Raw genomic sequence first — 18194 nt, forward strand, 5'->3', positions numbered from 1 at the left:
AGGGACAAACAAGCAGTGGGGGTCAGCAAGCAGCAGCTCTGCCAGGAGAGCGGCCAGACCGCCCTACAGGCAGCACAGCACCCAGCAGAGCACTGGCAGGAGACTCTGGGAACCCAGCACTGCCAAAGGGAGGTGAGTGCTGTGTTACTGCACTGGGATGTTCAAAATGGTATCTGACACAACTGCTGAAAGAGAAAAATGGACACATACCACCGTGCTACAAAAGCTGGATTACATTCAATTCCTTCTTCACGGTTACCTTCCAACACGCAGCTCTGATCTCCTCCCTGATCACACACAGACAGGGTTAGAAGGGAAGCGTGGGCAAACAGGAAGCAAACACAGCACACCACACGTGTCTCAGAGGGTCTGAGGCACAAGAGAAACCAGCAGGCAGCATCTGCAAAGTTTTGCTTTTATTTTTCTAAAATACAAACTTCTTTCTTGCGTTAGTAACTTTAATAGGACAGGCCCGATGCATCCAGTAAAGAGGAGGCACCGACTACAGAATTCAAAATACTGAAGGTATTTTCTGGAAAGAAATTTATTCTGTTGTTCTACACTTTAAGATATAACATTGAATCAAATCCATTCGTCATTATTTTTTACATCGGAACTTCTAAAGATCGGGACTCGAAAAGTTCTTAAACTCCTATTAATGCGTAGATATGGATCCATAAAAAACATAACCAAGAATTTTATACACTTTATTAAAAGATCAAAAAAATAAACAATAACAATATAGAAGTAACATACTAAAATGAGTAGCATTATGCACATCTCTAAAGCACATACAGGCACTACAGCAATATAACGTGGCAAAAAGAAAAAGAAATTCCAAGCGTACACCCTGTTGGTAGCAGTTGAGGGAATGAACTATCGTGTTATGGAACTGAAACACTGCATTAGCCTATGCCTGTCTGAATCTGATGGTATTTTGTTTCTTACAATGCCACAGGGCTAACTGTAGTTGTTTGTATATATGCTAAACTATACCATTAAATTGATACCTAATGTTTCTCTTGTACCAGAAATGCCTATGAAAAGAAGAATTGCTTCAAATATCTACTTCACACAGTACGGTATAAGTGTTTGTATAGACTTAAATTAGAAGTCGACCATTTTGGAGAACATTCTCTGATTTCTGTGATTGCCTAAAGTACAATTCTCTACTTCTACAGAAGAAGAAAGCGATCTGTTGTCAGGTGACATGATCAGGAGCACGGGGAGTTTCGTTTCATTTTCATGATGTAAAATAAAAAATATAATTAAAAGAAAGCTAATTGGAAAAGGAAAAAAAAAAAACAAACCAAAACAAAACAAATAAATCCCATAACCCAATCTAAGAATGGTCTTATCATCCCCTCATCTGCTAGGATACAAAAGCCATGGCAACAAAATCATTTGGCTTCCACCACTATCAAATAGCATCTGTGTACAGTAATAAGGAACTGGAACCTTGTAATTCAGTGTCAGGTAATTCTCTCTGTTGTGTGTTTGGAAAAAGAACTTTGTGTTATTTAACAGTTGTGTTATTTTTGCATGTTTAATTATCTCGTCTGAGAGGCAGAGTTATTTTTGATACAGAGATGTCAGTAGAGATCACTAGCAAAGATTTTAGCAGTGTTGTTGTGATCGTTTTCGTATCCCCAAGCAAAAGAAGTTTACCGTCTCGGATTCATTTCACATAGTGCAAAACAGTTTTTTTTCTTGTAATCCTAGAAATGATGAGCTTGATTACAAAAATTGATTACAGTAAAGGGAAGCTTTAAGAGCACAGTGGCCAGAATTAGCTGATTATTTCATATTAAAGTCTACATTCTTGTAACGCACACGGAAAGAGACAACATCTGATTTTTTTTCCCCTTTACAGACACTGGGACCACATGATGCTAAGGCTCTGATTCAGCAAAGCGTGCGTTTCAGTGAATCACGTGGTGAATTATGGGCTGGGCAGGGGACATTCATGGACAACGTGAAGGGAGCAATCTCTGGGCGGCCAGCAGCAGTGCCCAGAGCACTGGGATGGGCAGGGGAGGGATACAGGGACACGGGGGCCTTACCAAAGCAAATCTGAGGCGTGAGTTTGCAAAAAGAGTACTAGTTCTGATCAAAAAATAAGCAGCTCAATGCAGGCCTCCCAGCTTCTCCACACCTCGCTCAGTGCTGCAGAGCACCGCAGTGCAAGCAAGAGCAGGAGTGGGAAGGGAATCAAGAGCCTGGGGACCCAGATTGCTGGGAATCAGCAATCTGCTGCAGAGAACGGATATTTTACATCATTCATCTTCTGTTTTCTCTGTCACAGCTAACGTTCCATTTGGGAAAGCAACATGCAGGGAGCAAAGAGACAACTAGCTCGCATATGAGAGCATCTCCTGGTCCTGCATGGGCACAGGGCTTTGCCCAGGATTCCCACCACCTCCGCGCAACCTGGCAGCCCTGGAGAAGCAGGGGAAGCCGGGGCTGTGTGGGAGCACGTGGCCAGCAGCTCCTGAAGCACAGGTCCTCCCTGGCTGGGGACAGGGCTGTGCTCCCTTTGCATGGCAAGGCAGCAGGGCTGCACCCAGCCGGAGGCACCGTGCTGCCAGACAGCACAGCAGCCTTCCCTGCCCAGCACCCAGCCCACAGCTCCACCACGCACTGCTGCCAGGCTCTCTCACTCTCAGAAGAGCACTAAAACAGTGGCACCGGAGGGGAAAGTCATCCCAAGCCCATCTGAAACAACTCCCATCCCTCCACTGCTTCTCAGCCGCTCCGTTTTGTTGGCTTGCCCCAAAACGGTGAGAAAAACACAAAACCACTCAAAACCCAGCAAACGGCAACGGTTCAAACTCCCTCTGGGATTTCAAGCACTCCAACGACAGTCACCTACAACAGAGAAACACTTCCAGACAGAAACAGGATGAGGCGCTGGGAAAAATGGGTGTGTGCCACCGCCGACATATCGGTCCCAATAGGATTCACCAAGAATGCAGAGCATCACAAACGTGACCTCGGGTGTGTTTGAAAATGCAGGCTGATTCAAAACAAAATCTTTGCTAGTGACCTTACTAATTCGTTAAGCACTGTTTCCCATTTCTCCGTGCTGCAGGTTGGAGCTGACCTGGTATCAGTCTGCTGTATAATAAGCTATGGCAAACTACAAAGCTTTTACAACAGCAAAGCAACATCATGCTTTCAGATAAGTTTTATAGCAAAAAACTCCTCCTTTTCAAAGCCTTAGTAATACCTATCTCTTTTACAAACTTTTCCTGTATTATTACAGACTTTTTTTTTATATTCAAAATAAGTTCCAAGGATTTCTTTCGTGGACTATGTACATAAGTGCAAAAAAGGTGTGTCTCACACATTCGTACACTAACTGAATCAGTTTAACTGCAGCATATTGGTATCTTCAACACTGTTACGGGGTCATTCCACAATATTTTTTTTTTTCTTATGTACAGTTTTTGCTGATATAAATTAGTATTAAAATAGTTACACGTTTTCATCATTTAGCCCTGATTGTAACATAATCACACGAGTGTTCAATTTCAGGAAAAAAATAAAAATAAAAAAAATAAAAAAATAAAAAGAAAACCCAACAGAAAACTGCAAGCAGAGCTACAGTACTGAGAGGGATGGATTCGGAATTCCCACAATGGCGGTGAGTGTGAAATGAAGGAACGACCATCACTACGTCCCCACGCAGCCCGTCGTGCTGTCGGAGTTAAAATACTGTGGAATAACCCTTGCCACACAACAATTTTCTACAAGCTATAAAACCTGACTCTAAATCCATGTGTTGTAAACTTCTCGACTGAAAAAGTGACGTAGAGACACCCATTCAGCGTTCACATGGGACTTTGGGATTTTAAAAATATTCAGTCATCTCTTTATCTGACAGTATCGAACTGTACCTTTAACAAGCTCATACTGTTACACATCACTTTTAATTTACATGTGAAAATCTCACAAATAACGTATACAAAGGTAGCCATGTTGTAGTTTTGTTGCCATAGCAACAACAACTTAATATAATTAGTTAACAATGAATCTATCATTGTAGGAGTTACATACAAAGTTAATTTTGTTCTTAAACTGTAAACTATACAGACAAGTTATGGACTGCGTTCTACACCTTACCATGCTTCAGTGTTGGTTTAGAAGAGAACTAAACGGGTGGAACAGATGTATGAAAAGCTTTAAACTTTCTCTAACTCTCCTTCAAAATTAAATTCATTCGTTACTAAAGGTATCAAAAAAGCAATAATGAAAAACCTTATGAACTAATGGTAAAGAAATGAAAATACATGACGTGGGTTAATGCGTTGTAGCCCAGTAACAATGTGTTGGAGCTATATTTACATTTGGATTAGGCTAGCAACTATGAAAGTTATTACAGTCTTTAACATACAGTATATACTCTAAGGCCTTCAACAGGCACGCGGTAAAATCAGGTCAATATCAAACTAAATCCATTCAACAGGAATGGGAAATTAGATTTTCCTCATAAATTTCACCTTCTTCCGTTTTCGCGCGTGTGAAATGTACAAGGGATCAAAACCAAAACCCAACGAGGACTCCGGTTTCTCAATCACTGCGTGTCCTAGAGCTACCCTACAGCGCCAGCAAGGGGCCCACGAGGTGGAGAAGATTTTCTCATCCGACACACGCGGCTCCTCGTCCCACCGGCACCTACCACAGGCACACAGCCATCTCCGGCGCTGCGCCGATGCTCCCGCAGCTCTGGCTGCCCAGCGGGACCCGGGCTGTGGGCCAGGAGGAGCCCGCAGCGGGATGAGCAGCTCTGCGGCCGTGCCTTTGGGCTGCTGAGAGCGCGGCCAGCCTGCCTGCACCGCCGCTCCTCAGCACCCCGAGCGCCGCAGAGCATTCAGGAGCGGGGCCGGCGTGGGCTGCCCTGGGAGGGAACGATTTCTAGGACATCACGATGCAAAACTACAAAGTCAAAACATCATCAGCTAGAAACTTGCAACTGAAAAAAAAACCAAAAAAGAAACCAAAAAACCAACAACATTGATTGTGAAATCGTGTTCCGAATTACTAAAAACACTGTATTTAACAAAAATAATCTTAATAGTTTTATGAATCCATTTTATTTTAAATCCCTCTTTTATTGTCTGCTTATGTTACAGTTTAGTAGTAGTACTTTTATTGAAACTACTAACAACCTTTTGCGTGAAAATGATCAATCTCAGCTTTCATTTTCCCTCTGCATGACCCGTTTTATCCAAGTTTCAGCATTTCTTGCATATTGTTTGCATAAGGCTGAGAGAAATGGACAAAGAGAAATCACTTTGGATAAATAAAAAATATAGGTTCATGGAAAGTGGGAAGCTTATAAAAATGTCACTAAAATTATATTGATTTAAACAAACTTACATACATCTCTTGTCAAATAAAGGATGATATTCATGCTTTTATGACATTTGTTTAGAGTCACTAACTAGCTCGGTGACTTTGTAAGAGTCTATTTAGGAAATTTATAGTCTGGCGACTGTTTTTTTTTTCTTTTTTCATTTTTTTTCTTTCTTGAACAAAGAAAATTAGAGCAAGTCATTGCACAACTAGTTTCAATAGTGCTACCTCAAATGGCATTTTTGCCGAGATTGTTTTGAATTTGGTGAAGTTTAGTGCTTCAAGCTTTTCTTTCCTTAAACTCATTTACAAATTAACGCTAAATTTGCCAGCAATATAAAAACTGTTGTGGCACCTAATATAACTACCCTGAACATCCCTCATTGGACCTCTTTAATAAAAAATAATCCTTAAACGTTTTTTTTTCAGTGCTTTAAATGTGACGTGAAAACAGCTGTATTCTAGGTTTACATTCTATGCACATCTATGCCAGATGTTTAAGTAGATAAATAAAATAGGAGGTTACATCAAAGTGTCAAGATATACAAAAATCCATTTAGCACTGAAAAAGTTCCAACCTCCTTTAACTCATAAAGCCATACAAGCTTGAATGCATCCTTTCTGGCTTAAGAAGATCAGCTCTGTTCTTTGTTGAGGCACTGGCACAGGTTGTGCAAAACCCATTTTGATACACAAATAATTTCAAACAGGAAGTACTCAAATCCACTTTTTCCACTAACAATGTTATGGTTTTGGGAAACAGAAACTCAGTGGTTAAAAGAACAGGTAGGTGGTAGCCAATATAAATGACAGCCACTAATTGCAGGCAACACTGTCTGCTTTTGAATGCTGATGGCTGGGAAGCATCCATGGACACGAGGGACTGCCAAAACACGAGGTGCATGGCTGAGGGTTGGGGTTGCATGGGTTTCTCCCCTCTTGTAGGGTTAGGTTCAAAGCCTGCTGAAATGAATGGAAAGATTCCTTCTGGCTTGAGGCTTTTCTGAGCTGGACTCTTCAAAGGTGCTCGCTACGAATACATCTCCACACACAGGTGGTTGCAGCCTGTCCTGGGCTCTACCTGCTGTGCCCAGCCTGCCCCTTTGTCCCTTGTGGTCCATGTAGATGCACGTCTATCATTACATCTGCACCCACAGAAGGACATTCTCTAACCAAGATTAAGGAAAAAAAAAATGGAATCTTCTTGGCACCTCACAAAATCACTGTAAGCTCAGGGCAGCAGGACACTAACAACTCGCCCATCACCTGGCTTTAAACATGATTCTCTTTCTCCTAGCACTTCATACTTTTATGAAGTCGAGGGAGCAAATCCATCTCTTCCATGATGCCAGTGACAGTACAGAGCTATGACAGGGACGAATTTAGCTGCATTCTCAAATTAAAACTCATTCTGTGTAGCCAGATTGTTCAGCAAGGCAGCACAACACCAGGCAGTGCTGCCCAGGGTGCGTGGGCAAGGAGCTGCTTTATTCATGCGCATGACAAGGAGGTATTGAGAACTAGCCCTTGTTGTGTGACAAACATTGGTCCTTCATCGAGTAGAAGGTGCCAAACCACATCCACCAACCTCTGGGAACATCATAAAAATGGATGTTTATGTACGGTAGAATTTTTCCTGGTTTACTATGCTGTGTTTGCTTTATAGGGCCAGAAATTAGGGGAAAAATCACCAAGTCATGGTCAGTGGTGATTGAAGAACTGGTGCACGCTGACAGAATTTCAGGAAGGGTCACCAGATTTCAGGCTGAGATGTTTCAGCAGGCTCAGAGAAGAGATGCTCATGGGCACAGTATTACCCAGCTTGGGCCAAGCCACGATGATGGGCCTAATCCAGCCACGTGTTTTGTAGCTAACAGTTGGCATTTGTTCCTCTCCGATGCAAACGCCCAAAGGAAAACATCTCATTCATCCACCTATTACTTTCCACTGCACCACGAGAACATCAAGAAAGATTGTGCGCCGTTTACAGCTGAGAATGCACTTCAACATACAATAGAACTGCAGAAATTCTGAGCAAATCTTTCCTATCCCCTTAACTGAGAGTGGGTTTTTATCTTTCTCTTTTTTTTTTTTCCTTCAGTTTCCAGAATCAGCTCACTGTATTTAAAGAAATACTCTGAAATGGATTGAAATCACAGCTGGCCTCGCACATCATTGGTACTAAAAATTTGGAGAGTATCTGAAGGCAAATTTTAAATGATAAAAGGAGCCTTTAACACAAACAACTTCAGCTGACATGAACAGCAACATCCAGAAAAGGGCAGAACATTCCTGCGTCGTGTTTTTCAAGCACATAATTCCTGTTTCCCACGATAACATTTTTAGTAAAAAACAAACAAAACTCCATAAAACCTACAGTATATGAAAACTTAAGACATAACAATAATGAAAAAATGGTATTGAGTATACTTGATAATGATGTACACTTTAAAACAAATCAATAGACTATGATGTAAACAAAACAGTAAGATAACACTTTAAAAACAAGACAAACATTTATCCATCGATAGTATACAGTAAACCAACAGTCCGCTGTGCAGATGCACTTATCAAGATGGTAGTCATAAAATGATTAAGTGTGTTAAAGTAATGTGTTATAAAAGTCTATTATAATTTTCTACTTGTATATCTCATATAACAGAGCGCTGTTTGTTAATTGTTTCTATAGTGCTTTTTTTTTTCTTTTTTTTTCTTTTTTTTTTTTTTTTTTTGACATTCCCATTGATCAGTTTTTGGTTAACATGTAGGCTGCAACAGGCTTACTGTAGAGGTGGTAAAGAACGATAGAAGGGAAGAGGGGATATATACAGAAAGGCCATGCGCAGCTTCCCACCAAGAAGTCCTGGTGCTCCATAATTTTATGGTTCAGAATTTCAACATGGTCTGCTGCAAGGGAAAGAGAAAACAAAGAATGAGACATCAGATATTTTTTTCTGTAGAAGTCATTCTATTAAGATGCATCTGCATCCTCACTGCATTGCCTTTGAGGTTCCTATTAGTATGTCGTGGAGAGAAAATGTTTTATTCCCTTAATTTTCTGACATAGGGTGAAATTGCTAATAACACACTTGGCATCCTCTTTAATCAGCACTTAGGGCTTTCCATTTCCAGCACGCTTCACACATGCTGACAAAACAATTTGTGGAATGTGAAGGTGGGAGAATAACAATCTCATCTGTGAAAGATGGCAGGTAGAGAGCGACTGATGAGAGGGCCAGAGGAATCCCTGACTGCTGCTGCCTCCTGTTCACTGTGAAGATACTTACATTAAAATCTAATCCCAGAGAGCCAAAGGTGAATCAGACACAAAAACCTTGTGCTCAGGTGGCCCTCTTCTGGAAGAAAATCTCCTCTCCTGGGATGTACTTGTGAAAATCCTCCCTGCAAAGAGCTAGACTAGCCAGCCTGGCTACCAGGACCTGGTCAACCATGGAGAAAAACATCTGCCACAGCAGATTCTATTACCAAACTCCCACTCACAGCAGCTTTGGGAATTCACCTGCTGGCACTGCAGAACGCCAACTAAGATCCTTATCAGGCAAGAAAACAGGAGCACACGCACAACTTCACATGCTCGGGTGGCTGCATGAAACAGGATCAAAACACAAAGTCTCCTGTGTGGGAATGGTCACTAGTGAGCACTGGGAACACTGGAAGAAACCAATCACATTTACAGACTGGTAGAAAAGAGCTATGTCCCATAGCTGCAAGATGGTGAGAGGACAAGCACATCTGGCAGAGTCCATCTGGTCAGGCATGTGGTCACAGCTCCCCGGTGAAGAACAGCTGCTTGTCTGGTGCAGACACTCTCCATGCCCAGTAGGCTGGTCCCCAAGAGATCCAACCAAATATAAAGTGTTTGACCTTACTTCTTTCAGGCAAGGGTTTTCACTGTCCTTAAAAGCACGGCTGACTCAGACAGACTGTACCATGCTCACTGTTTGCTAAATAAAGCCATTTCCTGGAATTTCCTTTCCTTCTCTGAAATCATTAGTAACTGTCAGTGTGAGTTTAAGCACACACACACAAGCGAAAAGAATCCAGAAAAAAAAGAAATTTCCCGAAATAAATAGAGAAATCAATCTCAAAGAGTTCAGTAATGAGGTTCTTCCAATGCAAATGATCTCCTTATCGGGTGGAACAGACTGTTTTGCATGTGTTATGGAAATCGTGGAACATGTCAGGTGTCACGTCTGTCTGTTGTTCAGGAGAGCAATATACTGCACAGCACAGAATGTTTTCACTGACAGAGATACCTCATTGCTCACCTAGACTAACTGGGGTCCATGGCCACCGTGAGCAGGCAATTTATACGTACGACAGCTTATTTAGGTCAGCAGAGATAAGGGACACCACTGACACGAGTGACTTCTGTCAGCTGCTAAAGATATAATTAGAGAATTGCTTGCCAAATTAATTTCCAGCATTTAAGTACTTGCTTGTAATACATGATCTAAAGAAGAAATGGGTTGCATATCTGTGGCCCACGTTGGGAAGATCTGGTGATTTCTTGTTGAAGGGGCTGAACTGCTCGTTCATCTCTTGGGGTGAAAAATAAAGTGATGAACTAAAACCCTCAAGGGATTCTCTCTCATGATATTAGCTAACACCTACAAATAAAAGAAATGGAAAAATAGCACTGCTGCTAAGGCTGCAAAATGCTCTGTAAGTCAAAGGAAAGGATAAACTTCATTATTCTCAGACAGAGAAGCCCAGCAGCCCAGGATCTGCACGTGTCATGACGGCTATGCTGCTTGTGGACCTGTGAAGAAAACTACCATGGGCCATGCACCACTGTGGTTAACAGATCTCTGCCCAACCCCAGCTCGTCCTGCTGATGCACAGCAGCTGAGGATGCCCCAGTCCTGCTTACCCCAGGAAAAGGAATACACCGCTAACAGCAAAACACGAGTTTCACCTTTTCAGCTGATTCATTACCAGAGCAGTCTTTACCAGCAATAGCATGAACCCCTGAGGCACCTGCAGGCTGCTGGGAGCTGTGCAGAGCAAGAGTAACTTGCAAACATAACCGTCAGACTCAGGGGGATGCAAGAAAGGGGGGCTACAAACACCACAAAACAGCTATTTTAGACACAACGAAACACTGCTTGTAGTAAGCCACAGGGCTGGTCTGCATCTGTGCTGCAGCTGCTGAATTGCTGTTAACTTGGTAGAGAGCAGAGCCACCGGGGTCCTGCAGACTCAGACCCACTGCCCAAAGCAGCCACTTTTGGGGGATGCAGTGTCCTTGTAACAAAGCAATCCACTGTAAAGAGAAATACTGAAAAGCAACTTACTGTTCTATCGGGAACTTCTACATCTGTGAAACAAACATGCTGCTACTCAGTTCATCTACTGATAACTGGGATATCTACAGCAAAGAAAACAAAGAACACAGCACATTAAAACATTGCTTTGAAATCCGTCTCTTCATTGTCTTCAGTTTCAGGTTAGCAAATACATCAGTGTCTTATAAAACAGGATCCACTCCCAAGTTGTCTTTACTTTGCCACACATTAAGTACGACAGTTGCATCACTACTGATGCCTCGTGGACTATGCGGTGACTGTACTGGGATTTTAGCTCCATGGACTACAAGTAAGACAAATGCTCTGAAATTAGCTGGCTGAGACATAAGGAGCATAGCTTTGTCCAGACTCATATAGCCACAGAGCAACACTGCACAGAAATTTCTGCTTTCTTCTCATGACCGATACGAGTATGAGTAAGACCTTCTCTACCTGACAGCTACAACACAGCACAGAGAAAGAACAGCAATACCTACTGCAAGCAGTAAAACACTGCCGAGGACTTAACACTGGTAAAACTTCTCCTGAAAGCTTTATAACCTCATGCTAACAAAAGACTGCAGGAAACCCCCTGAGATCGTAATGACATTCAGCATGGCTAACAACACCCTACTGAATAAAGCGATGCCCCATTTTCTCTGCTATAGCTCTAAACCTGAGCATGATGAAGAACTAAGAAAGCTACAACTTGTTTTGGGGAGTCGGGGGGAAGCACTTGACATTTCTCTGGCCTCAGTGGAAAAAGTTGTGGCACACCAAATTGTCAGGAAGCATCACTAGGACAGGTTGTGCATATACAGTTCGGGACGGGTGCGGAAGCAGCCATCACAACTCAGTATCTTCAGAGGAAAGTTTTGGAAAGAGTTATGGCTCGGCAGACATGCATGAAGTCCTGGACACTTATGGCAGTGCTACAACGGCACGTACTGCACATCCAGAGTCAATTCTGTAGGGATGGGTGACATTACTGGTATAAATAAGCTTCAGACTTCATCGCCTCAACCCCACTTTTTTTGTTGTTTTTTGAGCTGTTTTTAGAGTCCAATTTCACAATATGGGGGGAGGCCACCTTGTGTTTCCACTTCCACTTTCCAGCCAGGAGAGGACATGCCAAAATACCACAGGGAAGGATGCTCAGGGTGGTATTTCTGCTTGAGACTGAAAGCAGAAGTGCTGCAGGTCTAAGCGCAACAGAGGAGTTTTGCAGCCCGAGTTCTGAGTCCCGGGGCACTTTGGAGAAGGCAACGAAGCACCCAGACCTGCGGGGCCGTGCCCTGCCAGTCGCCCATCCCTACGATCCCGCCGCAGCGGTTCCAGCCGGTGCCCCCTCACCGATCCCCAGACACACGCTGCCTCTGCGCGCCCGAGCCTGCACCGAGCCGGGCGGGACTGGGAGCCCTCGCCCGGTCCTCGAGATCTGAACACACGTGAAAGAAAGCCATTGAAAGGGCCAAACCTGATTGGCGGTAGCTGTTGCAGCGAAGGGGACGCTGGTGGCAGGAGTTGTTGCTGCAGACACAGTGGTGGGCGTAGCACCGTGCATCATGGGCACTTTCAGAAGGGAACCATGGAAGCGACATACGGGAGGGTGGAGCGTTTTTATGTAACCATGGCAACATGTGGTGGATTTGGGGGCGTGGCAGGAATCACAGCAACAAGCCATGTGACATCGTCATGAAGGACACATCGGGGCGCGGCATGCAATCACAGTGCAAAGCAAGACAGCGTTGGGAAAAAAAATAAACAAGAGAGAAGGGGAAAAGCCAATTACAATTATAATTAAGGAAAAAACCAAAACATTCTCAACACTTAGTACATTTATAAGCAGAACAATGATGTATTAGACTCCAAAGGCCAAATTTCCAAAGGAGGGGGGGAGGGTGTGCTAGCAAAAGCCCACGTCAGCTCGCACCCCTGGGGAGTTAGACGCAGCCAGTGCACGTTCCTTTGGGTGGGGACATTTTGGCAAGCGCACCCTCCCGCCCGCCTTGGGAAGCTCATCCCCTTCCCTCCCCTCCCCGTCCCCGCCAGGAACCAGGGGAACTCAGGGGAACTCTGCGAGCCATGGCAGCGTGCTGCACGGCTGGGGCCTGTGGCACAGCTGCAGCCTGGCTGCCATCCTGCTAGGCCGCAGCCGCAGCAGCCCTTTGCCACGTTTTGTCGTCTCTGTTGCAGGGACGTTTCAGCACAGTATGGGCACTGCAGGAGCATGGCTGGCAGCCCGAGCTCTCTCCCCACGATTCCAGCGTGCTTCCTTACTGTGCTAATTCTAGAGGATTTGATGGGATTCCCTCCTTGCAAGATAGGAGGGGATGGAAAGGGGAGGAGGCCAAGAGGGAGAAACACAAGAGTGCATCCAACGCTCACAACTGGCGGGAGAGCATCCAGAAGGGCAGTGCGGCAGCGGGGAGCTCAGCAGCCTCTCCAAGCTGCGAGGAGCCGGAGGGGATGCTCTGGGGCACCCGCAGATCCAGGAAGCAGGGGAAGGATGCTGCCCTGGACTGCTCCAACCTGGAGATAACTCATTCTGTCCAGGCAAGAGCTGGGAGCAGAGCAGCAGGCAGCACGGAGGAGCCAGCAGCCCTTGACAGCTCCTTCTCCAAGGGGCTGGGTGAACCTGTGGGCACCTGAACGCCAGGAGCCACACTTGGGGTGTCAGCCGGGGATACCCACAGCCCCGGCTGTGTGTGTGTGCTCCCACCCAGCCCATCTCAGCACACACATGGGATCAGCAAAGTCCAGCAGAGCTGGAAGCTGGGGCCTGCAGGAGCGCTCTCAGGGTTCAGCAGCAGGGTAACCGTGTGCCCACAGAGCCCCCCGCTCCAGTGGGTTGCCTTCAGGTGGAAGAAGCAGCCTGTAAGACGGGGAGGTTCAAGAGCAGAGTGCTTAGCTGTTTCTGCCAAAGCTGCTGGCTTTCAGACTTCCCCAAACTGCTCCCCAGGGCTCCTGCTCCCCCCTCTCACTCTGCCCGAAGCAGGCACACTCCTATCCAGGATGGCTGTTGACTTGCGTAACCTTGGCTGGTGGCTGAAAGCTCAGATTTCACTTATGCCACTGTGCCCAGCAGCTGTAGATAGAGGTGGGGGTCCCTCAAAGACCCACACAGGCTCCAAGCGTGACCCAGATCCTGAGACTGAGCATTTTGGATTCCTGCAGAAGTAGAGAGCATCTTCTCAGCCCTGCTGCCTGATTGCATCCCTGGTCCCCTCTTCACAGTTCCTTGAGCCTGCACTGCTAAAAAGTCACTAATGAGATGAATCTTCAGCTGGTCCACAGTATTAGCCCTGCTTCACTCACTGCATCATTGGCACCCTGCTCTGGCAAAGGGCCTGCCTCTAGATACGTTCCTTCTCAGAGCCTTTATTAAACCAGACTCTTAAAATGTCCTCAGGACAACCAAAAACCTGAACTCTAATATATCTGATACAAAAATAACAAACCAACAGGATTCTCCCACTGCTATTCCTTTTGTTGGACAACTTAAATGGGTTGTAAAGACATTCAGGTTGATAAATTTTTCTTTCTGCAACAGAACTAAATAGGGGTGGGAATGCATTGCTTTGGATTCTTGTATTAGTCACACAAAACACTGCACTGCACAGAAATTAAAAGAGGTACAACCATTTAAGCCTCAAAGAAGACAGCGGATAGACAGTCACACCACTCAGCCACCCAGGTTCTCACTGATGCATACTGACTTGCTGTCTCTTTCAGATTAGGAAAAGTTGAGAAGTTTGTGTAGAAAAACCTACCAACGCTTGCAGTGGGTGTCATGCACAGAACTGACCCTGCGCACCATGCATTGAAGCGTGGAAAGATGAACAAAAGGGATATTTCATTAGTGAAGCTTCAGTGTTAGAAATCACTTTAACTAAAAAGCAGGTATTCTCTTTGCAGCATTCAATATTTAAGCACATGCAAAACATTCTGCATATTGATACATAAATAGTTTAAACTCAGTTTTAAGAGATAGTAGCAAAACAAATTAATTCTTGCATTCTTGGGTAGTAGAAAATGTATTTCTTCTTCCACCCTGCTATTAAACGATGTGATCTCTTCTACAAATTGGTTGCTGTGTGTTTTGTTTTTTTTTTTATACTATCAGGTGTATTGATTTCTTTCCAATCACAGAAGCAGACAAGACTGCCTTATAGGAGCATCACACTCATGTTAAAACCAACTTTCTAAAAGCAATTTACTCCTGTAAGCAGGGATTGGGATTCAAAGTCTCTAGTTTAAAGCTGAAAGAGGCAGTTCCTTTAGACTTGAAACAGCCGCAGTGATGACATCATTTTCAGTGTTCACCCTGATCTCCCCACCTCCATAGCAAACCACGATGCTGAGAGATCATGGTTTATCACAGAGGGAAAACTGACACTTCAAGGACTGAATAGGAGACACTAACAAAAGTAACTACCACTCAAAAGGGTGTGAGCTGCTACATGCCACTTCTCTGCTCTGCTGCCAAGAGCACTGCAACGGCTTAGATCAAATTTGCAGGCTGATGCATGACTAACGGAACATGTGGATGTGTAAACTCATCAGAGATTCATTCTCTTGACTGGAAATTTACTTCTCTGATCAGCATTAATGTCCTCAGACAAGAGCCAGTGTCAGCAAACAGATCTGTTATGCATCAGCCTGTGCGTAATCCCATCGCTGAGAGACAGTGCACAACAGTATCATGAGAGTTCTGGATGAAAGCTAGTTTATAGTGCTTGCATCAGAAATATGTAACTTTATGTCAGCTTTGAAGACTGCAAACTCAAGGAAGGGAAGTCAGCTCACAGACTTGGCATTCTAGAAAGTGTGAACATTTCCTGAAGTTGTATTTCACTTGGCATCTGAAAGAGCTGCAGTAAGGTCAGCTCAGCCCATCCCCTCCAGAAGCACTTTGCAGACCACAAGACTCCTACTTGGTCCCTCCCTTCATCTTTCCATATAAGACATTCCTCCCCTGGGAAAACATCCTGGCAACTGCTGAATTCTGAGCATCTCCAATACTCTCATAAAGACTACGAGAATACAGAATTTAGGTCTCGACTCTCTGGACCATGTTCACAGCTGAGACACAGTTTAGTCTCAATACTAGAGACCTAAAGCTTTTCCCCTCACTCCAAAGAATGGCATGGCCGAGGTCCAGGTCTACTGCATGCTTAGGTCTACTCATGGAAAGGCTTTGTATATTTTTATAAATATCACTTGGCAAATGAATACAGTGTTAAACGTTAAAAGCTTCAGGCATTCGTTTCCATATAATGCTCTGCAATGAAAATAATGATACTAAAACTAAGCTACCAACTCTTGAAACGTTCCCAATTCAGCCACTTGCAGTACTTACTACTCTAAGCAGGTTTTGTTTTTCATTTGGCTGCAGCGAACAGAGGTTAATTGGCGAGGCAGCAGTCACATCTGCCACGTCAATGTTTCGATTTCTATATGAATTACTGAGCTGCATCTTTCAATTTTACTCTGAGACCTTAAAGGTACAATAAAAGCCGGGAGTTAAAATTGCTTTTAAAAATCTCAGGCTATCATACTGGTCAAAAGACAAGCAAGAGGGAAAAATATGCCTTTAAAGGCAATTACGTAATTTGTATTTACTGAAGATGAGCCATTCCCTCTGCAAACATAACGGCTGCTGGAATATGTAGGTCACTGAGATAGAAGGTTAGAAAGAAACCTGCAGCTTGAAGCGAGCAGGCAGCTCTAAATACAGGTCCATCAGATATTTTAACATGAGTCTTTAATACAGCTACACAAGAGTCAAAGAATTAATTTGAGATTATCCAGTTGAACCATAAGGAGGAAAAATAGGAAGTATGAATTCAAGAAACATGCAGACAGTTTTCTTAGTTGGACTGCTTAAAAAAAAAGGAAAGGCTAAGAAGGGCTCTTTATAAGTGAAAAGCTCTGGAGTGCATTAGGTGAAGGAAAAAAAGTCAAACAACATACATTAACGTTCCATCGATTTTTAACACGAAACTTTACACACTAATATTCTTTTGCTAAGGACTCTTACAGATCTGCTTATTAGCTCAATGTCTAGGTCATACGAAGAAAACCACGATGCAGAAAGCAAGGAGACGCTTACCTGTGGGGATGAACGTAGGCTGTTGCAACTGCATGTTGGCTAGAGCCTGTTGGTAGTGGAAAACGCTTGGGTTAAAGACTGTGGTGGCACCATTGTTTTTTTCAAGTGCTGGCCTCTTTGGTAAAGGTTGAAGTGCACCAGGCGGCAGGGCCTGTGGATAAGGGAGTCATTAAAGGCAAGTGGAATAAGAAAGGGACCCAAAGTAGGTAAAGCATGCAAGAAATAACAGGGGTCTTGCCTGCAAGTCACCTGAAACTGTATCAACCTAACAGATAGGAAACAGAAGAGCAGCTATATCATAGTGACAGTTGTAGGTGAAATTACAGCTTCTCTAGGTAAGCAGTTAGTAAGTGCAGCAGGAGAAAGGGGCAGAGTGCAGAAAGAGGAAACACTATGGGAGATGTTCGGTAAGATTCACTTGGGCACACAGGAGGAAAAGCATGGGGAGGAGGAAGGAGACAGCTGATCAGGACTACAAAGCAGGCAATGGGCATTTAAACAAGAACAAATCAGCTAAGAGAAGCACTGGTGACTATTTAAAGATGGAAAGATTAGTATAAGCTGCAAGTGCCGTGGAAAAATAATGCTTGCCTCTGCCTATTTCAACACCTGACTACATGTATCTATGTGTACGTTTGTGATTGCCTACACCTGTATGCAGGTGACCCACGTGTTTCAGTGGTTAAAGCAGTACCTGTTGCCAATGGCACATACAATATCACATCCATAGTAAAATGCGCTTTCCCTCCTTTTCAGAGAGGCTGAGCAACAATATGGTGAAAACGAGGACCGATTCTCCAGTGCTTGCAACAGCTGCACAGCTCACAAACAGCAGATTTGGGCTTGCTCCCAGTCTCTAGTAGTGCAGTGCTAGAAGGCCTCCAACAGTTAAATACCACTTGCTCATTATTAGCAGCGGAAAAAGCCATTGACAAATCTGCTGTTCGAACAAGATTTGGGTGGGTCTTGCTATCAGGCAAATCCTCTCTTTCTGTCCCATCACACCACAGTGCTTCTTCCAGCCCATCAAACTTGTTTCATGACAAGACTTGGTAAAAAGCATTAACTGGACTCAGAAACTTCTCTCAGTAAGGTACTCATTATTTACAAAGCATGTCTCAACAGCAAAGTAGTATGTCAGGTTCTTAAGAAACAGGAATGTGCCTAATGATTTACAGCTTTTCATTGTACCCAAGCAGAAACCACATTTTTTTTCCACACTGTGATAGAAAAGGGTCCTTTTTAATTATGCCCTGCAGTCCTTTTGCACGTAACACTCCCATTGACGTCAGTGAGCTTTACGCACGTGGAAGTCATGCAGAATCAGGTCATTTCTGCCTAGTTGTGTTCTATATCATGTAGCAAAGCAATGGCTGAAAAACAGGGTTAGTACTTTTGTTTGTTCGAATAAA

The 18194-nt window shown here is 44.0% G+C and overlaps 1 protein-coding gene across 19 annotated transcripts in view; it reads right to left on the minus strand.

Moving 5' to 3' along the window:
* Positions 1–526: 526 nt before the first annotated feature.
* Positions 527–18194, minus strand: part of MBNL3 (muscleblind like splicing regulator 3) — a 90167-nt gene continuing 72499 nt past the window's right edge. For 9 of the 19 annotated variants that reach the window (XM_085231022.1, XM_085231026.1, XM_085231028.1 and 6 more), the window contains 2 exons: positions 16783–16933; positions 527–8265 (listed from right to left, as the gene is read on the minus strand). In XM_085231022.1, the coding sequence (XP_085087148.1) occupies positions 8105–8265; positions 16783–16933 (312 nt within the window). In that variant the 3' untranslated portion in view covers positions 527–8104. Of the gene's footprint in view, positions 8266–10676; positions 10751–12144; positions 12240–16782; positions 16934–18194 lie in introns of all 19 variants that reach the window. The other 10 variants (XM_085231023.1, XM_085231032.1, XR_014885073.1 and 7 more) reach the window with 6 other exon arrangements.

The sequence above is a fragment of the Meleagris gallopavo genome, chromosome 9, assembly GCF_905368555.1.
Source record: "Meleagris gallopavo chromosome 9, MGAL_WU_HG_1.1, whole genome shotgun sequence".
NCBI classification, from domain to species: Eukaryota; Metazoa; Chordata; class Aves; order Galliformes; family Phasianidae; genus Meleagris; species Meleagris gallopavo.